This window comes from Oryza brachyantha, chromosome 6, assembly GCF_000231095.2.
Source record: "Oryza brachyantha chromosome 6, ObraRS2, whole genome shotgun sequence".
Classification (NCBI taxonomy): Eukaryota; Viridiplantae; Streptophyta; class Magnoliopsida; order Poales; family Poaceae; genus Oryza; species Oryza brachyantha.
In genome coordinates this window covers 8,495,859-8,518,309 of record NC_023168.2, presented here as the reverse complement: position 1 = coordinate 8,518,309, position 22,451 = coordinate 8,495,859, and the positions used below count along the sequence as shown (strand labels likewise).

General features: G+C 47.3%; 1 protein-coding gene across 1 annotated transcript; it reads left to right on the top strand.

The window, feature by feature from the left end:
• The first annotated feature begins 340 nt into the window (after positions 1–340).
• Positions 341–4,272, top strand: LOC102704252 (GTP-binding protein BRASSINAZOLE INSENSITIVE PALE GREEN 2, chloroplastic). The gene is made up of 3 exons (XM_006656048.2): positions 341–1,871; positions 3,114–3,281; positions 3,670–4,272. The coding sequence occupies exons 1-3, from the start codon at positions 393–395 to the stop codon at positions 4,042–4,044; spliced, it is 2,022 nt and encodes a 673-aa protein (XP_006656111.1). The 5' UTR covers positions 341–392; the 3' UTR covers positions 4,045–4,272.
• The last annotated feature ends 18,179 nt before the right edge of the window (positions 4,273–22,451 follow it).

Genomic DNA, 22,451 nt, shown 5'->3' with positions numbered 1-22,451 from the left:
GACATGTGGGACCATGTACTAATATTTTGTAGGTAACTATTGTATGAATTAGCTATTAGATTGGCTATAGAAGAATTGAAACTAGTAGTTGACTGTACTATTAAACTTGCTCTAATGCCTTCTATTTTTTCGCATAAAGATTTTCTAACGGCAGGTCAAATCTCGTCGCTAATAAAAATGGATGAATATGAATTTTTAATGGTAGCTTTTAGGTAGAAATATGTTCCTAGCCCTCCTACAAAATTTGTGAGGCGTGTTCACAGTTTCTCCAAAAATTTGCTGGGGGCTATTTCACAATTTCTCCAAAATTTGAAGATCTCCGGTAAATTTGGACCGAAAATGGTCACTCCGCTCTCCCCTATCCTCTCGCCGGTGGCTGCTGCCACCCTCCAATGGCTAAACCCCTCCTCCTCCCCTCTTCCGGCGCGGCGGCAGGTCGCCTCTCCTCCCGCCTCGCCATCACCACGGCTCCGCCCCTCCGCGTGCTCCCCTTCCTCTGCCCGCAGGTGACGCCGCGAGGCCGCAACCTCTCCTTCTCCCCCGTCTCCGCCGCGTCCACCGGCAAGCGCCGCAAGCCGCCGCCGCCTGGGCCGAGCCCGGTCATTAGCGAGGGCAGGGATGACGAGGACGCCGTCGTGGGCCGCCCCGTCTGTCCCGGGTGCGGCGTGTTCATGCAGGACGCCGACCCCAACCTGCCCGGCTTCTTCAAGAGCCCCTCCCGCCGCTCCCAGGACGGAATGGGGGGAGATGGGTCGCCTCTTGCCGCCGAGCCGGATGGATTTCTTGGAGACCTGGAGGCGGTGGAGGACGACGCGCCGCCAGAATCTGATCTTGCCGCCGAATGGGACGAATTTCTTGAAGAAGAGGAGGATGAGGACGAGGATGGAGCGAAGACGAAGGCTGACATAGATGCTGAGATTGATGGCTTCTCGAGCGGCTGGGACTCGGATTGGGATGATGAGATGGAAGGCGAGGAGGAGAAATGGAGGAAAGAATTGGATGGTTTCACCCTGCCGGGAGTTGGGTATGGAAAGATTACCGAGGAGACACTCGAGAGGCTGAAGAAGGAGAGGCTGTCCAAGTCTGAGAGGAAGCGCCGGGCAAGGGAAGCCAAGAAGGCCGAGGCCGAAGAGGACGCCGCCGTGGTCTGTGCGCGGTGCCACTCGCTGAGGAATTATGGGCATGTGAAGAATGACAAGGCTGAGAATTTGATCCCGGACTTTGATTTCGATCGGTTTATATCATCTCGTCTGATGAAGCGGTCAGCCGGCACACCAGTTATTGTCATGGTGGTGGATTGCGCGGACTTTGATGGCTCATTCCCTAAGAGGGCTGCCAAGTCGCTGTTCAAGGCGCTTGAGGGGAGGGGGACTTCTAAGCTGAGTGAAACGCCGAGGCTTGTTTTTGTTGGTGCGAAGGTGGATTTGTTGCCGTGGCAGCTTATGGGAGTGAGGCTGGAGAAGTGGGTGAGAGGCCGAGCTAAGGCTTTTGGAGCACCGAGGCTGGACGCTGTTTTCTTAGTCAGTGTTCATAAGGACTTGGCTGTCAGAAACTTGATCTCATATGTCAAGGAACTAGCTGGGCCCCGTAGCAATGTTTGGGTGATTGGTGCACAGAATGCTGGCAAATCTACACTAATTAATGCTTTTGCAAAGAAACAAGGTGTCAAAATCACAAGGTTGACTGAGGCTGCCGTCCCAGGAACTACATTAGGAATCTTGAGGATAACAGGCGTTTTGCCTGCAAAAGCCAAGATGTATGACACTCCTGGTTTATTGCATCCATATATAATGGCAATGAGATTAAGCAGTGAGGAACGGAAGATGATTGAAATTAGGAAAGAACTCCGACCAAGGAGCTTCAGGGTGAAGGTAATTTTTTTAGTCTGCATTTTTATTGATTCTGGGTTTCTCATATATTCATAAAAGTAGTTGACTTGTTAATGGATTAACCAGTCACCTATATAGGACAGTATATCTACTGGGACTCGAAACTAGGGGTTGGCATTCGATTTTTACGGTTTAATCGGTTTAGTTTTGTCGGTTCTGTAGAGGATCGGTTCTTGAAAGATAGCCACCGATGGATTGTGTTAGCAAAATTAAAACCAAATGAAAAAGACCGAACAAAGTCGGTTCGTTTTTTACAGGTTTTTGCTGAACATTATGTGTGGCCCTCAATATCTAGTGTCCGATGCTGATTGTGAAGTCCCGCATGTGTGCAATGTTGCTCCATGAACCCTAGCCACCCAAGGTTACCTGTTGGGCTGGTTGGGCCACATTGGGCTCTGCTATGTACATGAGATGCTTCATGCCACAAACGGAGATGGATGGACAGGGCAGCGATTGCAGTAGGCGATTGGTTTTCTTGGTAGCTTTGGTTCTCATCGTGCAAAAACCGAATTGAAAACAAAAAGTTGATGCACAAGAAAATAGAAACCGAACAACATGAAGAAAGCCAAAAAAAAAAACGCTAGTTCAGCTTGGTTTGATGCAGTTTTGCTTGAATTTTGTTTGATTTTCATGAAAACCAATAGTCACATTTTGTTTGAATTTTGAGGTGAACAGTATCCTAACAGCTTTAGTAAGTCCTTTGTTAGGATATTGGGGCTCGTAGCTAGAAATGACTGTCTCATTCAATCTGTTATTGCAATAGTCACATTTTGTTTGAACTTTGAAGTGAAACAGTATCCTAATAACTTTTGTTAGTTCTTTGTTTGGTTTGTGGTCACTGGTCAAACTTGAGATGTATAACACATAGACACATAACAAAATTTGAACATGTGGAAAAACTCCACTCTGTATCACTTTAAGTCTTAATGTTGTGCTTCTAATTAGTATTGATGAACTTGTGTCTTAGTGGTAGTATAGTTAGTGGCACATTAAACAGTGTCTGTGTTGTTTATTCTATTATATTTTTAACTTTAGAATGAGTATCGATGACAACTCTAATCCCTTTGATGATTTAGTTACCTAATAGCCTCTATCAGTCCTCAACTTGTACTACAAAAGTTTCAAACACTGTAGTTGTTCCATACTTCCGTGTAGTGTCATGATATGTCATCTGTGGGATTTCGTTGATCTGTCATCTGCCATGATGGTTGTAAAATATTTCAGGCGGGACAGTCTGTACATATTGGAGGTTTAACAAGACTTGATGTGCTAAAAGCTTCAGTCCAAACTATCTACATTACTGTTTGGGCATCTCCTAGTGTTTCCCTCCATCTGGGGAAGACTGAAAATGCTGAAGAACTGCGGGAGAAACATATCGGCATCAGACTTCAGGTAAGACATCAATTCCAGATCTGCATAGCATATCCGCCCATGACCAACAGTACACTTAGTTATAGTGTAGTTATATTCTATTTAATGGCATAAGACTTAAAGATTGCATTTCCATGCAACGATAGTGTATCCTGCATTCTAATGAAACAAATAAGCACAAGTTTATTCTGGAATTTTAGGGTTTCTTATGTAGTTATGTCATGAAATTCTGATGGTCTACATCTAGGGGTTAAACACCTGTTGCACAGACAGAGTGCTGTCAATTTTTTAGAGTTCAGCAGGTTCTACCTGCTGTTTATTTAGTGTTTATACAAGAGAAACATTGAAACAAAAATATAATTACTTTTTCCATCATTGTCAAACTGATCTATATGCTGTTATTATTCAGCCACCAATTGGGCCAGAGCGAGTTGCTGAATTAGGTCACTGGACGGAAAGACAGTTTGATGTGTCGGGGGTCAGCTGGGATGTCAACAGTATGGATATCGCTATTTCAGGGTTAGGTTGGTATTCCTTGGGCCTGAAAGGAAATGCCACAATTGCTGTGTGGACTTTCGATGGCATTGATGTGACGAAGCGTGATGCGATGATTCTTCACCGAGCTCAGTTCCTTGAAAGACCTGGATTTTGGCTACCCATCGCCATTGCTAATGCTATAGGTGAGGAGACCAGGAACAAAAATGAGAGAAGGAAGAAGGCTGAGCAAAGAGATGATTTCCTTTTGGAAGAAAGCACCGAGGATGGTGTGGAGGTTCTCACATAGTGAATAGGACTATTACTAGGAAACCTATTTTCCACATTGATCAATGATAAATCATTTTCAGACTAGAAAGTAGAACATACTTATGTTGGTAAAAAAAATAGCTTTTGAAATTCTATAGCAAGAGGCAGCTCCTTAGTGTAATAGGTAATCTTTGTGTGAGAAGAATGGAAACTGATGTTTTGTAGAAATATGGCATCGATGAGTGTTTTATATGTTCCCTGTTTATTATTTATTGGTCCAAGCACATATTCTGAACTGGCCATGTATATCTGGATTTCAAGCTTGCAACTTTAAAGGCCTGGAGACAAAGATCCAGTTGAAAGGGTTATAGCTCTTTTGTAAGCTCATTTCACTGATGTGAATCGTCTATGTTCGGATCAGATCGATAAGACGAGTGAAACAGGCACTCCAATTTCTGCAATTCTGCAATGCTATAGGAATAATGGAGGCCCGTTTTTCCCATTAAACAATCCTTTTATCCTGTGAAATATGATATAGTAAGATGGTCAATTTGTTTGTCAAGTTACTTGCTATTCTGAACAACCAAGGTATAACTTGTCAATGAATGGTAATTAATTCAAACTTGGAACTTTTCAGTACTATATGAGTTTCATCAAGTAAATGCCATAATGTACATAATGTACTCCCTAGGTTTCATATTAAGTCATATTGGCTTTATCCTAAATCAATACAATTCATGTTTGACTAAATTTATAAAAAAAATACAACAATATTTTCAACAGAAATAAATATACTGTAAAAATATTATCAACAATAGATTTGATAAAATTAAATTAGTGTTATTGATGTGGGCAGTGTTGCTAGTTGGTGACTATACCAACTACTACCTCAGTCCCAGATTATATGGGATTAGGACTATTTATTTATAATTTTTAACCATTCGTCTTATTCAAAAATTTAGTGTAAATATAAAAATTTATAAGTAATACTTAAACTACTTTTAATAATAAACAAGATAAATAATATTTTAAATTTTTTTTGAATAAGACAAGTGATCAAACATTACATACAGAAAGTCAAAATCCTTGGGACGGAGTGAGTAGGTAATATGTGGGCTACTCGGCCACTGGTCAGTGGCTCCAAAATGCCAAAACTAATATTATATATATAATATTATATATATATATATATAATATTATATATATATATATACATACACACATACACACACATAAAAAAGTAATACCTATTTTTGACATGTTTTGTAGGATATTTTAAGACTGAAGATTGATTATTGGAAAAACAAAGTATAAAAATTTATTAGGGCGGTAGGCGCGGGATAACATGATGGGATAATAGAGATATCCTAACCCTAGCATACATCACTGCCCTCTTAGCCCTCATGTTTGGTCTAATTTTTTAGCATGCACTACTTTTCTATATCCTAGTCAGCCCATTTAGCTAACTAGACACTGACTAATACTAATTAATAAGTGGCTTGAACCAAAGTAGGCCAACTTTAAATGACTAATTGGTCAAGCTGACTAATTCACCATTTACCCCTATCAAGTCATTTCATCGACTACCGACTAATCACTTACTAGTCCGCCTAGCTAACCAACCCCCTTTTAGGATTAGGTCCATGGGAGTAGTTATTGAAAGATTGAAAGTGTGGATTAGTGGGAAGTGAGGGGCGCTTGAGCGTGGACAGGAAAACATGCAGCAAATACACAGGTTCAGGCCACTTAGAAGCGGAATAACCTACTCGTGTGATGTGGATGATCAAGAACAAATGTCTTTTCTCCTCCCTCTCCCCCTAGACATATTCCTTCATTTATATCTCCTAGGGGGTGTAACAATGCCCAGAAAAATGTTTGTTTACAAAGGAATGGGTAAAATATTGTCAAGTGGGACAACCATAGTACAACAGTTAATACTCTTTATGGTAGGCTAGAGAACCATTTAATATATGCATGTTGCTCCTGTAGACGTGTTGTCCGGGTAGTAACCATTCTCTTGATATCCTCCACATGCATTCGTCTTCGGTAGTCAATAGACTCCCAGGCCAGTTACTCCCACCTTGACGCTACCTTGGACAAAACACCTGCCACCCCTGAAAAAGACGAGTAATAACAACGATGAGACCGGTAGAGGAAAGGTGTCAGGGGTGTGCGTACCCCAGACCATCTCTAACTAGGAAGCATGCATGTCTCTTAAATGCATTATTTAGGGCTAGCACATGCCCATTAAATGCCTTGTCAGGGACCGACCATGTTGGTTCGGGGTCGGCCTGACTCTAACAAGATGATAGAATAGTGTTTGCCCTGACCGATCACTAGAGGTACACGCCTCCCTTCTCCCCTTAGTAAGGTCTGGCGTTGTGCTACTCTGGCACTGCTGCGTTTCGAGCTGGCCCTAGAGGTGACCCCCTCCCAGGCCAAAGATTCACCTACCATCGGAAAGTGGGACCCTAGTTCTCATATCACTGACAATTTCTACTGTCAAGGATTTCGCTAAAAGTGCATTTTTGGCAGAGACATTAGTTGTACTGTCTAGCTGTTTTCTAAATAATAAGGGAGCATTGACCTATCTTATTGTTTACATGGACTTGTATAATTATTAGAACATTTGTTCAATGCTCATAATTATTATTTTTGCCTTTAGCGAAAACTCACCATTCATGCGGATTCTCAACACTTGGACTCACTGTGAATGACTTGCAAAGTGAGATATTTCACAATGTAAAGACAACCAAAAGCATTGTGATTTGTCATCTTCTCAATGTATCTTCGTCTTTACAAAACAATTTAGCTGTACTGTTAGAGAATATGTTCTTGGTTATGTAATAGATTTTATCTAGGTTTTTAAGTAGGGCCAGGTACATCTCTAGATATTTGTCTTGTTATTTTTTACTCTCTTTGTCTTAAAATAAGTCCATCTTTTTAGGTTAAATTATTTGTGTAGCTGATAAGAGAGACGTCGCTTAATATTATGTACTGTGTTGCATCTTGGAAACCACTTTAAACAATATTCTGATGGTACATGTTCTCTTAGTTTCAGGTGTGCTGGTGGTTTGGAAAACAACAAAGCATTTCAGACAAGGAGTTGGTGGGCACCCATAAGAAGGAATGCTTACAAGATTATTTTCTGTAACTTTGGTGCTAGCAGTAACTCCTAGTAGACTGTAGCATTGGATTAAAATCAGTATCTATATCTCTGAACAAATATGAAAAATATCATCTAGGATTGCACTTTTTTCATTATATTTGCAGTTGTATAATTTGTACAAATCACACAGCAATTGCTCTGAGTAATTATATAGCAAATGCTTCGGATTACATAGTCCAGAGGTGCATGCATGGATCTGCATTTAATTAAGCCGTGTACTTTGGCCTTCCTGTTTTGCAAGATGCGGCATTTCAATAAGAAGTGTTGCAACTCAGCTAAAGTAAAGTTGATGGCTTGATGCAGAGGAAGTCGAAGGTTGTTCAAACCTTTGCTTTTTGCACAGGGAAAACACAATAGTAGGGGCTACCATGAGATAACCTACTAAATTTCCATTTTAGAGGCTCTGTTAATGATGTGTGATAACGATATGTAGGGATTATCTGGATTTTAGTTTACAGTTGTAACCACTGAGCAGGCTATCAAACTGAATAAAGAATTGCCTCAAATATTTGGTACCGGGGTACCGTGGTGAGCCTATGACTGCTACTATTTTAACTCATGAAGATCTCTTTCATATTATTTTTATATTTATATTATTTTTAATTAAAATTATACTCGTATTTATGATTTGCCTTGTTTAAAATTTTTAATATGTAATTTCGACCTATGGTGTAGTAGTATCCAACAAAAGAAAATATATGGCTACATCTGAAACTGCAGAATTAGGGAGAGATTCCAGGTTTTTCAGCTAGGTGCGTTGTGCGCTGGTGGCGATTCCGAATTTCTGGTCGATTTGCTTTCGGCTTGCACTGTCCATTCAAGATATTGAATAATGGATAGATTGAATCCCTCTCCTTCACCTGATGTCTACAGTCTACATGGCCTAAAGCCCTAAACATACAGTTGCTAAAGTGTTCAGTTGATGGTACTTGTTCTGCCCATACACTGCAGCTTTGTCATAAAGCATGGGTTTAGCCTTTAAATTGCTAAGACTGGAAATTAATTAAAGCATTCAGTAGGACATTTTAAATTTGAATGATTAGAAAGAAGTAGATTTTTTATTTGTTTACTTTTCTAGTATTTATTTTTTAAAATAAACCATTTCAAAATCTATTTCCAAATATGTATAATTTGACCACGTCATTATGCCTATCACATCATATTTTATTTGGTGTGGTAATGTTTTGTGTCACGTTGGCTAGACCAGCATGGCAAGACTAACCTATCATCTGTTGTCCCTGGCATGGCAACGCCCGGCGAAACAATGCTTTTTCTTAAAAAAAATGGTATAGAATAATTTTTAAAATCAATTAAAATAGTGCTAGAAATATATTTTTTCTAAAGTAAAGATGCAACTTGGAATGTATATTGATACAATGACTCAACGCACCATCTGAAAATGCATGATGCCATGTGAAGCATTTCTTGTTACATCTGAAAATGCATGATGCCATGTGAAGCATTTCTTGTTAAGGGAGAATGTTGAAGCGATGGCGCAGATCTTGGTACATGTCTAAGCATTCGTCTTATTCAGAAACCTTATATAATTTTAATTCGCTTTGTTCTAATTAGATTTATAACTAAATATATTTTAAGTATAACTTACATTTTACATATTTACACAATTTTTTAAATGAAACAAGCAATTAAATATGCAACAAAAGTCAATGATATCATCTGTTAAAAGATAAAAATAGATGGAGCAGATCATATGAAAAGTTTGACTAACATGAAATTAATTTGCCATTAGAATAATACACACAACGTAGTTTGCTTTATCGAGAGTCGTTTCACTGGTTCTATGGAAATTAAATTGACCAACGTGAAAATTGATAAGTTATTTCTAAAAGATTACGTCATGTGCATTCGATGCGCGTGCTTACCGGTGACGTTTAATGGCTTACTTAGGCCCCGTTCGGCGGGGGGCATAAGTTAACTTATGCCCTGGTATGGAAAGCGTAGTAATAGATTAGTATATGATTAATTAATTATTAAAAAATATAAAATAGATTAATATGATTTTTTAAAACAAATTTTATATAATTTTTTTAAAAAAATGCACCGTTTAACCGTTCAGGAAACGTACGTGCGAAAAACGAGAAAGAGTTAGTTAACTTATGGGTGTGCCTCAATATCATGCCTTGTCAACTAAATATCACGTTTGACTAGGACCAATTACGTCGGAATCTAGATGCTAGAATATGCAAAATGTAACGTAAGAGCATCTAAAATTTAAAATTTAGTTATTCATGTCAAAATATTATATTTTTAAATTGATATGCATTTCAACAGACTCTCCGTGCACACTCTCTAAATCTTTACAGTTGTGAGGATGATTTGTGGGTCCAACCATATGAGATCCATAAATAGCAATCCTGTTGTGTGCGAGAATGACTCGCTAGATTTTACCATTGAGGCCCCGTTCTTTCCCCATATATCTAATCCGGATTCTCTAGTTTTTCACGCACATGCTTCCTGAATTGCTAAGCGGTGTATTTTTTAAAAAAGTTTTCTATTGGTAAGTAGCTTTAAAAAAATCATATTAATACATTTTTTAATTTTTATAAGCAATAATTAATTAATCGTATAATTAGTATGTTTTTGGCGCAGGTTATCCAACCAACCACCGACAGCAGATTGAGAAGGCATGTTTAGCCATTCAAAGTTTCTTGCATGACATTTTTACAGATAATTGTTAAAATTTATTATGATAAGTTAAATAGATAGTCTCTCGAAGATGCTCCAATATGACTGTAATTAAGATGAATGTAGCTAAACAACTGAACCGCTCGTCTGCTCCTGTGAACAAAAGAAAAAAAAATGGATCTTGTTCATCGGTCATAACATAACGCATAAATTATTTACTAGCACTCATAATAGAATATAGTCAATAAACTCAACCTCACAATATTGTTAATTTATATTATTGTATGACATTAGCAATACGAAAAACATAAAATAGAAGAATAGGAAAAAAAAGAGTTGGCGAGACGGGTGTCACGCCCGGAGTTTTGTTCTAAGCCTTAAATCGTAAGAAGAAATTCGTAAACAACAATTGGCTTAATTAACTCAGGAAAAATTTCTCTAAAAGAACCTAATTTAATTAAATCGAGGCTCGCAAATCGACTAACTGGATTTAAATTCAAATTGCAGAAGTATAAAATTTGGCTAAACAAATTAATTTAAAACTCGGCAAAAGTGGAGTTTTCCTTTTTCCCTCCTTTTTCCTTTCTTTTTCCCTTCCTTCTCAAATTGGGCCGAAGTCCAATTTTCTTCCCTATCCTTTTCTTTTTTCTTTTTCTTTTTCCTCTCCTCCTTCCCGGGCCGGCCCAGCCGAGCCGGCCCACCACTCCCTCCAGGCCGGCCCAGCCGAGCCGGCCTCTTCCCGCGCGCGCCTCCTCCCTCCGCCTGGGCCGCCGCTCGGCCCAGCTCGCGCGCCGTGCTCGCCCGCGTAGTCCGCGCCGCCTCGCTCCTCCCTCGCGCCACTGATAGGTGGGGCCCACCTGTCAGCGACCGCGTTCTCGCCAGCTCGCCCGCGCCGCGCCGGCCGAGTCCGAGTCCGCCGCCGCGCCACAACCGCCGCCGCCGCAACGGCCGCCGCCGAGACCTCGCCGCGCCCGACTCGGTCTCCAACCTCCGCCCCGCCCTAGCCGGCGCTGCCACCCTATAAATCCCCACCGCCGCCGCGCCGTCGCCCACTTTTTCCTCTCCGCCCAAGCCGCCGCAGTGCCCCGCCGTTCGATCTCGCTGTCGGCCGCCCGTCGTCGTCGTCCAGCCGCGTCATCGCCTCCGCCTCGACGTCGCCAACCTTCCTCCGGCTCCCGTCGCCGCCGGTGGGCACCCCGCGCCCTTCGCTGCTCCTTCATCCTCTCCACCGCCGCGCCTCATCGCCTCGCCGCTGTCTGCCGACCACGTCACCGCGCGTCGCCAGCCGCCGCTCGTCTGCGTCACCACCTCCGCATCGCCGTCGTCGACCCTCTGCCGCGTTCGCCTCCACCGGTGAGCGTCCCCACCTCCCTCTCCTCCTCTCCTTTGTCCTCGCCGTCACCGCCGGACCACCCACGCCGTCGTCGGGCGTCGTGCGCCACCTCTCCGCCGTCACTGTGTTTCCCTCGTCGCCGCCTTCACCACGCGGTCACCGTGCCGCCGCTGCCGGCACCCTTTGCCACCTCTCGCCGCCGTGCGCGCGTCGCGCGCTCGTCGCCGTCGTGTTGGCCGGCCACCGCTCCCCCTCTCGGCCGCACCCTTGCGTCGCCGATTCGTGCGCCGTCGTCGCCACGTCGCCGTCGTCGTGGCCCCGTCGCCGTCCGCTAGCGCCGCCGTCCCTCGGCCGCCGCTGTGCCGCCCGAAGCTCCCGCCGCCAGCCTCGCTCTGCTCCCCCTCTCTATTTCCCCCTCGCTGACGAGCGGGACCCACCCGTTAGTTGCCCCGCGCCCTGTCACGCCCTGAGTTTTACCCAAGCCAAGAAATAAGTAAATAATGCATTAAAAATAATTTATTAATTAAAGTTCAGGAGAAAACCCAGTGTAATAAATTAATTTAATTTAATTGGAAGCTTTTCGGATGTTCTAAAATGTCCCGAAAGCATTTTAAATGATTAACAGGATTTATATTTGAATTGCAATCAGTAAAATTTGCTCAAATAAACTTAATAAAAATCGGCAAAATTGGAGGCAATTTCTTTTTTTTTCCCTCCTTCCTTTTTCCTTTCTTTTTCCCTTCTCCCTTTTTTCCCTTTTCTTTTTCTCTTTTCCTTTTTCCTCTCCCTTGGCCGAACTCCTCCTCCTCCCTGGACTGTACGATCCGCTCACCCTCCTCTCCAAGCCATGCAGCCTCATCTCTATCTCCACCAAAAAAATCAATTCCAATTAATTAGAATTCTAAATCTTATCTCTTTGAAACCTTATTTATTCCTTGTTAATAGGAGATGGATAACAAGATCTATCTCTAGCTTCCCCCTATAAATACCCCCTACACCCTTGCCTCTTTTCCCCGTCTCCCTCTCCCGTGCATCTCCAGTCGCCCCTTCCGCCTCCGCTGCAGCTGTGCCGCCCCTATCCCGGCAGCTGCGCAGCAAGCCGCTAGCAGCCCTGCTGCATCCTTGTTCGTAGCACGTCGCCGGCTGGTCTCTCTCCACCAAATCTCAGGTTCGCATCTATTCTATTCTTGCGAATCAATCTAAATTAATCTACCGTTTAATTGTTCAGGTTTTCTAGCCTAACAGCGAGGAACAACCGCAATCCGTCGCTGATCTCTCCACTAAACCTCAGGTTTGCATACGTTTTATTCATGCAAATCAATCTATCGTTAATCTACCGTGTAATTGCCTAGGTTTTCCAATCTATTAGCTAACGCGAGATTGATCTACAGTATGAAATTCTATTTCGTACACGTAGATTGGTTTAACGTTAAAGTCGTCTAATTCTAGTTTAGCGAGTCGTTAAACCTCAATTTAACGGGTCGTTAACTCCTGCCGTTGTTCCGCTAACAGTTCACGGTTCCACGTATCGGATCTAATTTGTCGTACGGATCTCTAATTCGTGCATGATTTGGTTCTGTCGTGTGAACGCATGTACTGTCTGCAATTTCCCGAGTCGTGTCCCAACCGGCGCTCAAAGTCTGCATCACCTCCCTCGGCCCACTCCTCATTTTCCCTCTTCTCTCAGCCCAACAGCGCCGGCCCACTTCTCCCTTCCGACCTGCTCTCCCTCCTCTCCTCCCTTCCCTCCCGCTGGGCCGGCCCATAGACCGTAGCCCACTAGCGTCTCGAAGTCCAGGCCACCTCCCTTCTCATCGGGACACCGACAGGTGAGCCCCACCTGTCGGGGTCGTCCCCGTCCTCCGCTCGCCGCTGCGCCGAGCTGTGTCACGCCCTCGCCGGGGCTGCTGCCTCGTCGCTTGCTGCGCTGCACCGCACATGCGCAGCTTCCCCGCCACGCCACACCACCATCCACCTGCACACGCTTCCGCTCTACCTCGCCGCTGCGCTCACCACCGTGCGCCGCATCCGCGCAGTCGCGCCGTGTCCCCGCCGCCTCGCCGTGCTCGCGCCCGCGCCGCGACTTGCCACCTCGCTGTCACCGTGGCTGTTGCCGCTGCGTCGCGCGCCACGTCCTCGCACCGGCGCTTCGCCGCCGCACGCGCTCGTCGCTGTCGCGCCACGTCACCGACCGCCTTTCGCCTCTGCCGCGCCGAGCCACTAGCCGCCGCCTCGCCGTGGCTGCCATCGGCCGCTGCCCAGCTGCCTCGCCCTCGCCATGTCGCCCTCGCGCTCGCGCCGCCGCACTGCGTCCGTCCAGCCTCCTCTACCAACCACCACGCCGGCACCATCGCGCTGCGCCGCTGCCGAGCCGCGTGCCGCTTGGCCACTCCAGTGGAAATCGCGTCGCCGCTTCCCCTCCTTCCTTAGCCCCGGTGAGCCCATTCCCTCCTTCCTCCTCCCTCAACTCTCCCCGGCCATCGCCGGCCGTTGCTCGCGCCGTCGGCCGAGCGTCGCCTTCCTCGCGTCGTTGCGCCGCCGTCGTGCGCACGCACGCCATCGGTTCTCGCCTCCGCGTCGGTCGTCGTTCGCCACCCTGTGCAGAATGTTGCCGCCGTCGGCCGGCATCACCACCTCCCCTCGCCAGCCGAGTCCGACTCCGCCGGACCCTTGTTTCGACGCCGCTCTCGCTCACCGCCGGCCGTCACCGCGTGGCACAAGCCTCGCCGACTTGCCGCCGTCGTCGCCGTGGTCCCGTCGCCGTCTCTTCTTTGCTCTGGTGTGCCGCCTTGTCGCGCAGTCGCTGCATCAGTCGCGCACCCCGCTCGTTCCTCGTCGTCGCCAGCCACGCGCTCGCCCGCCGCGCCCTCACGCTCTGTGCCGCAGCCGCGCTGCGCGTCGGCCTCGCCGTCGTCCTGGCCACACCACCTCTCCCACGCCCGCGCCGCTGCCGCGTGCAACCACCGGCCGCATTCCACGCCGCCGCTAACAACCTCCCCCGCCTCCTCCGCGTCGGACGCGCCGTCGCCAACCACCGGCCGTAATCCGCGCCACCGCGCTAACGACCTCCCCGCCCTACGCGCGCTAGCCGCCACCTATAAATCCCCCTCTCCTCGAGCCGCCGCCGCCTTTATTCGCACGTCCCTGAGCCGTCGCTGCGCCCATCGCCTCGCCGCCGCAAGTCGAGCTCGCGCCTCACCGCCGGTCGCCGTCACGGAGCCGCGTCATCGCCCATTCTCGCTCGACGCCGACTCGCTGCCGCCCTTCGTGCCGCCGGTGAGCATCCTCTTCCCCTCTCCCTCCTTTTTCTTCCCCTTCGGTAGCCACCGCCGGCCCATGTGCCACCGCCATGCGTGTGCGCCACTGTTCGCCGCCGACGTGCCATCCTGGCGTCGTCTCCCTCGCCTCATCATCGCTGCAGCGGGCCCCCTCGGTCGTTGCCACCGTGCCGCGCGACGCCAAGCCGTCGTCGCGCCGACACCGCCGCTAGTGCCCGGCCGCCATCGCCACGGTTTCCCCTCCCTCCATCGTCCTCTGCCTCCCCGCGCACACACCACGACGCCAAGCCGTTGTCGTGCACCGCTCCTCCCTCCTCTCCCCGTCGGATTCCTTTTCTCTTCTCGGCCGTTGCCGTCGCCGGCCGTTGTCCGTCGTGCCACCACGCTAGAGCCGCCGAGCGATCTCCATCGCCGCCGCCGATCTACCTCGTGTCGGCCGTCACCACCTGTCCTCGGCCCTCGCCGACTTGCCGCCGCCGTCCTCGTCGCCGGGAAGCCGTTGCTGTCCTCTCTATCCGTCTCTTTTCCTCTCCGCCCGTGGCCGCCGGAGCCGACGCCGCCGCCGCATTCTTGCGCGCTTCGGCCGTCTCCGTCGCCCGTCCGCCAGCCGCCACCCTCGCCTTGCTGACGCCGACGCGACCCCGCCACCGTCGGAGCACCGCCGCGCTCGTCGCGTCACTGCCGTCGCTCTCCCCGAGCTGCCACCGTCCTCCTTTGGCACCGCCGCTCTCAGCGCCGCCGCCGGCTCTCGCATCGCCGTCCGACGGATCACCGCCGCCTGTCGCCGCCCGCTTGTCCGCGCCGCCGTCCGCCGGTCGCCGCCCTCCGCCGCCTGCCTAGCCGGCACCGCCTCTCCCCTCTGTTCGGCCAAGGCCGCCCCGTCCTCCTCTGTTCTGGGCCACTGATGAGCGGGCCCCACTCGTCAGCCGGTCAGCCTCCCCTCTCCCTCTCTCTCTCTCACCGCCTTGTGGGTCCCAGCCGTCAGCCTCCTCTCACTCCTGTGCTGACGTCAGCTCCTCCGATTAATTGCGCAATAAATCAATAAGGTTTTCTGTTTAGTTTAAAAACACAGTTAATCTTCTAAAATTCATAAGTAATTCATCTAGTCTCCGTTTAGGTCCATTCAAGTTTCATTAAATCCAGAAAAATACCAAGAATCCCTTAAAATAGTTTCTTTCTCTGTTTCAGTAGTTTTTTAGCCTGTTTTGTTTGTTTTGCCTTGTTTGTCGTAGGTTTTGACCCCGTCGCAGCGCCGTTCGTTCCCGAAGTCGTCGCTGAAGTTCCTCGTGGGTCTAAACAAGGCAAGTGGCACCCTTCTTTGATCATATTGAACCTATGATTATAAAATCCCCCGCTTTTACATTCAAACATGCATTGTATTCAAATGTATTTGCTTTATTTATCTGTTGGGCATTTACCAATATATCCGTTGATCCCCATTTATTATTATTGTCATCAGAGGGTTAATTAGACTATACTTAGGGTTAGGCAATGCTTAGCCATGCTTAGTTCAACTAGCTCACCAATCCTTATTTAATTATTTGATTAAACTTTGATAGACCTTTAATGGTTGTAATCATTATTAATCTCCCGATGTGGATTAATACAACTAAAATATTGCTTATGGTGGGCTGTGGGTGCATGGTTTTGAGAGTCGTGCCCATGGCAATTAAGGACCGGTTCTCAGAAAACCCTGAAAGTCTTACACGTACTAACCACAAGCCAGAATGGGCAACGGTGAGACTCGTAATCTAGCTTGTCCCTATTCGACGTACTGAGGCAAGGGTAGGCGTGATGGAGTATGGACGGGCAATCGTGGTGTAACGAAAGCCTCTGCTGCTTCCGGATCTACCAAGGCACAAGAGGGGACTGCCCGACTTGGTGTAAAGGAGGGGGTGAAACCTGAAGTGTGGTGCGATTGTCTAGGGAGGGTTAGGTGAAAGGTCTTATCATGGTTTCCGTACTGAGGTATCGTGGTGATACGTTGGGGCATGGTAACATGCTTGGCAGCCATGTCTTGTGGGTAAAGTTGTACACCTCTGCAGAGTAAAACTATTCGAATAGCCGTGCCCGCGGTTATTGGGCGAACTGATAGACTCATTGGGATTAGTTGAACCCCTTTAATAATTTTATTAATCTTGGAACTGGTTTGACCCTGCGCAATGTGGTGTAACGTTGGCAGTGGTTTGGGTCTGTCGCAACATGGTTTAACGTTGGGCAGAGGGTTGACCCTGTCGCTACGTGGTGTAACGTTCGACAGTGGTTTGGGCCTGTTGCAGCGTGGTGTAACGTTGAACAGTGGATGTTTATTTTAAATGTTACTTTACTTTTATTTCAGTCTATTTTATTTACTGTTTTGCTAAATTACTGCAGCTTTGTGCAATTTAACCTTAGCCTATCCTTGTACCCTATTGCATTCATTATTCTTCCTCTCTTGGGTGTTACTTGTTGAGTACGGTGGTTTGTACTCAGCCTTGCTTAATTTTTCCTCCACCAGAGCAAGTGCCAGAGTTTCAGTGAGAAGGTTGTTCCCAAGGTTGAAGTGAGGTTCAGTCCGCCGTCGAGAGTGCCTGTGGTGTGGAGCCGTCATCGCCAGCTGAAGCTGAAGATTAGATGGTCTAGTCTTGATTTCCTTTTCCGCTGCATTTCGATAGAAAATTATTTTATTTGTTTTTAAGACATGGAACTGTGTATTAATTTGTCATAGTGTGTACTCGGGCTGATGCCTGGACCGAGATTTAATACATGCTATTGTTCAGAAATTTGGTGTAAATTTCTGGGCGTGACACGCCCCTCCTCCCTCTCTCCTCCCGTGGGACCCGCGTGTCAGTCTCTCCTCTCCCCTCTCTCCCACCGACAGATGGTCCCCACCTGTCAGCCGTCAGCGCTTCCTCTCTCCTCGCTGATGTCAGCAGCCCCATTAATTGCGCAATAATTGATTTAGGACTTTTCTGTTTAGCTAAAAAACTCAGAAAACTTCTAAAATTCGTAAGTAATTCATCTAGTCTCCGTTTAGGTCCATTCAAACTTCATTAAATTCATAAAATTGTCAAGAATCCATTAAAAATACTTTCTTTTGCTGTTTCAGTAGAGTTTGCCTGTTTATTTATTTTTGTGCTTTGCCGCTTAGATTCGGACCCCGCCGAAGAGCCGGTTTACTTCGAGATCGTCGCCGAAGTTCCCCAGGGGCCAGAGCAAGGCAAGTGACACTCATCTTTGATCATATTGAACCCATTATTGCAAATTCTCCATTTTATTTATTCAAGCATGCATTGTTTTAATTAAAGTATTTACTGTATGTTATTTTCGGGTAAACCTTATTATTATGCCGTTGATGATCCAACTTTATTCATTGATGGACCAAGGGTAACTTGATTAGAGTTAGGCCTAGGTTAATGCTTAGCCGTGCTTAGAACAAGTAGCTCATGGGATCACCTTTAATCATGCTTAGTCCTGAATAGCTGAGATATTGATTCATTACCCGGTTCGGGCTAATGTCAACTAAAATATTGATAATGGTGGGCTGTGGGTGCATGGTTTTGAGAGTCGCACCCATGGCAATCAAGGACCGGTTCACGGGAAACCCTGGAAGTAATTAAGTGCTAACCACATGCCGAAATGGGTAAGGTGGGATTTGAAGCATGACTTCGAACTATTTGACGTACCGAGGCAAGGGTAGGCGTGATGGAGTATGGACGGGCAATCGTGGTGTAACGAAAGCCTCTGCTGCTTCCGGATCTACCAAGGCACAAGAGAGGACTGCCCGACTTGGTGTAAAGGAGGGGGTGAAACCTGAAGTGTGGTGCGATTAAATAGGGAGGGTTATATGACGGGTCCTATCACGGTCTCCTTTCCGGTATACCATGGTGGTATGTCGGCGCACGTTCAAGTGTAGTGGAGTCGTGTCTTGTGGATACAGTAGTGCACCTTTGATCAGAGTATAATCTATTCGAATAGCCGTGCCCACGGTTACGGGCGAGCTCCCAGCTTCACTGTGATTAGCGAACCTTTAATAACTTGAGTAAACTGGTTTTTACTCGGGACTACTGCAACGTGGTGTAACGTTGAGTAGTGGTTGGGCCTGTTGCAACGTGGTGTAACGTTGGACAGTGTTGTAGTATTTTACAACTGTTATTTACTTATCCTTTACTGTATTCAATTACCTGTATTGTTTTTAATCTCTGTTATTTGTTTAACTGCTGCTTTACTGCAACTAAGCCTAGCCTGTCCTTGATAATCCCTATGCATCATTTATTGCTCTCTTGTCCGTGTCACTTGTTGAGTACGGTGGTTTGTACTCAGCCTTGCTTAACTTTCCCCACCAGAGCTAGAAGTCGAGTCCGATGGAGGTGTCTCTCAAGAGTGAGCTTATCTGTCGTCGAAGCTTTGCCTGTGGACTGGAGCCGTATCCGCTGGAGCTAGTCTATCTTTTTCTTTCCGCTGCATTTCCGCTAGAATAAGTGTAATTTTCAGTTGTTTCTAAGAACGATGGTTATGTAATCAACATTGTCTTTTTGTGTACCCTGGCTGGTCCTGGACAGGGATTTAATACACAATTAAGTTCAGAAATTCGTGTGAGGAATTTCTGGGCGTGACAAGTTGGTATCATAGCCTCCTTTGACCGTAGGATCAGCCCAATGAAAACCCTAAGAGCCCTCTGCTTTTCATGTTTGTGCATCGTTTGCGAAAGTTAGAGTGTTTTGAAAATGGGTTAGTGCTTTTCAAAAGCGTGAGTAATTTAAAAAGACAAAACCCCTTTGGTTGAAAAGCGTGAGTAAATCGATTTACGGGTAAAACTTTATTTACTTTGTTTCTTTTATGATTTATTTATCTTGAAACAAAATTTTGCATCTGTTGATTCCAAATCCTTGTGTTCTTTAGATGGCTGACCACCCCTTGTATCATCGTGGAAACGGAATGGCTGGATTCGTGGTAGAGTTGGCAAGAGTCTCGTTCACGGCAGGATACCCCTATGAGCCAGAGTACACCACGATCCACCCTCTTGAAGGCGAGTTTCCCCACCGTGTCAGATTGGAGCTACATGGAATCCCCGGTTTCCTCCATAACTTGGAAGCAGAAGGAGCCGGAGGCTTGCATGAGCATGCCTGTCAGGAAGCTGCTTACAGTCTGATGACAACGCTTAGGGCCAGGCACGACCTGACGTTTTGGCATACGGCTTACCGGTATCACCCTGGTCGTGGACCCAATTCCATGGTCAGTAGGTTTCAGTCTGCTCGGAGTGAGCAAGACCCTACCTTCGGTAGGATGTGCACGGTGCTGTAGGGCCTCGACCAAATGCATCACGATCTCCATGAAGCGTCCAAGGCCTTGAACGACGCAAGCTCACTCGGATCGTCCGTCTGCACGATGAGATCGACCGGTTGAAGAAGGAGAACGCCAGGCTTAAAGGACTCCCAGAGCCCGGAGGTGCAAGGCTTCGCACCACGGCAAGGAAGCGAACCCGTGGGCCACCAAGAGTTCAGTCTTACCCCGGTGCCCCGGATGAACCGAGACCACTGATGCAGATGGTGCCAACCTCTCCGACCCCAGTGCCCGAGGAAGATGTCTCCCCTTTCAACGCTGCAAGGAACCGCAACGGGATCGTCACAGTCTCTAGCAGCAGCGAGTCCGCTTCTAGTGAAGATGAAGATGGTCTCCCCAGCAACTCTAGGAGCCGTTCTGAAGACGAGGAAGAAGATCCGTCCCCTGTCGTCGATCGTCGCTCTCCTTCCGTGCCCTAGACGTCGCCTTTAGCTTCGTTCTTAGTCGTTGTGTGCTAGCTTTGGTGTGTTAGGTTTGCTTCGCTTGGGGCTAGTGGTGAACCATAGCAGTAGTGGGGTTATGGTTGTATCGCCAGGAGTTGTGTGGTTTTTAAGTGTGTTTTTTAAGCAAGACAATTACAGTTCATTAATTAAATAAAGCCCTGTTTGCTTAGCCGTTTCTTTTTCTTCTTTCTCTTTCTGTTCCCTCCCGCTCCCGCAGATGGTGAACACTCGCCATGGCAACCGCGACACCGACCAGTCCAGCACCGGAGGACCGCCCCCACCGCCTCCACCAGAGAACCCGTCACTTGCTCAGATTCTTGCTAGCCAGACACAGATGCTCGCTTGGATGATGCAGCAAATGCAACAACATCAGCAGCAACACCAGCAAGTGCTACAGCAGCTCTTGAACCAGAATCAGAACAACCAACAACAGCATGGACCACCCCCAGTGCAGTCCAAGTTGCCAGAGTTTCTTCGTGTTCGTCCCCCGACCTTCTCAAGCACTACCAACCCCATGGAGGCAAGTGATTGGCTCCATGCTATCGAGAAGAAGCTCAACTTACTGCAGTGCACCGACCAAGAGAAAGTTTCCTTCGCCGCACATCAACTGATGGGTCCCGCCTCTGCTTGGTGGGATAATTTACTGGTTACCCGCACCGCTACCACGGAACTAACTTGGGCGGAGTTCTGCCTTAACTTCCGCAAGGCCCATATTCCTGATGGGATAGTCACCCAGAAGAAGCGTGAGTTCCGCGCTTTGCAGCAAGGTACCAAGACGGTGACAGAGTACCTTCATGAGTTCAATCGCCTAGCGCGATATGCCCCCGAGGATATTCGCACTGATGCCGAAAGACAAGAAAAATTCCTCGGAGGTTTGGATGACGAGTTGAAGAAGCAGTTGCTTTCGGGCGATTATGCTTACTTTGAGAGGCTGGTCGACAAGGCCATCCGTCAAGAGGACCAGCACCTCCAGATGGATAAGAAGAGGAAGGCCTCGCAGTTCAGGTCCAACCAGCCACCTCCTCAGAAGCCCCGGTTCCACACCGGCCCCCATCCTCAGAATCGGCAGCACGGGCAATCGACCTTTATTGTCCGCCAACATCGTCCCTACAACCCCAACAACCTCTACAGTGGTGGCTCGTCCCAGCGTGCTCCACCTCAGTGTGCTCTCCCTGCACCAGTTCCCCGACAACATAACGCTCCTCCACCAACAACTCAACCTCCTCCAGCCAAGAAGGATGCAGGTGCAAAGCCTGGAGTGTGCTACAACTGTGGCGACCCAGGTCACTTTGCCGACAAGTGCCCGAAGCCGAAGCGCAGCGGGCAGAGGTTCGTGCAGGCTCGTGTGAATCATGTCACCGCAGAAGAAGCACAGGCTGCGCCAGAAGTAATACTGGGTACGTTTCCTATCAACTCCGTACCTGCTACAGTACTTTTTGATTCTGGTGCTACACACTCTTTTATTTCAAGAAAGTTTGCGGGATTGCTTGGGTTAAGAAGGGAAAAGTTAAGAGACCCGATGCGGGTTAGTACTCTAGGGCATAGTATGTTTTCGGACCTTTATAGCCCTAATGTGCCCATAGAAATCCAAGGGACATCCTTTCTAGCCAATCTCATCCTTCTCGAATCTAAAGACCTAGATGTCATTTTGGGAATGGACTGGCTTACCAAGCATCAAGGGGTGATTGATTGTGCCAAACGTACAGTCACCTTGACCAGTGAAGGTGGTAAAGTGGTAACTTATCAGTCACCGGAGTCAGTAACAATCAGGGCTTGTTTGAACCAGATGGAAGCCGAAGAGCAACCCTCGGAAACAGTCAAAGATCCGAAGAAGTTGGAAGACATACCAGTGGTTTGTGAGTATCCGGAGGTGTTTCCAGATGATCTCACAACAATGCCACCAGAAAGGGAGATCGAGTTCCGTATCGACTTGGTACCAGGAACTGCACCGATCTATAAGAGACCCTACTGGATGACAGCTAATGAGATGGCAGAAGTGAAGAAGCAAATGGATGAACAGTTCCAGAAAGGTTACATCCGACCGAGTACCTCACCTTGGGGTGCCCCGGTTATTTTTGTTGAGAAGAAGGACAAAACTAAGAGAATGTGTGTGGACTATCGTGCTTTGAACGATGTTACCATCAAGAATAAGTACCCTCTGCCAAGGATTGATGATCTGTTTGATCAGTTGAAGGGAGCCAAAGTTTTCTCCAAGATCGATTTGAGATCGGGGTATCACCAGTTGAGAATTCGGGA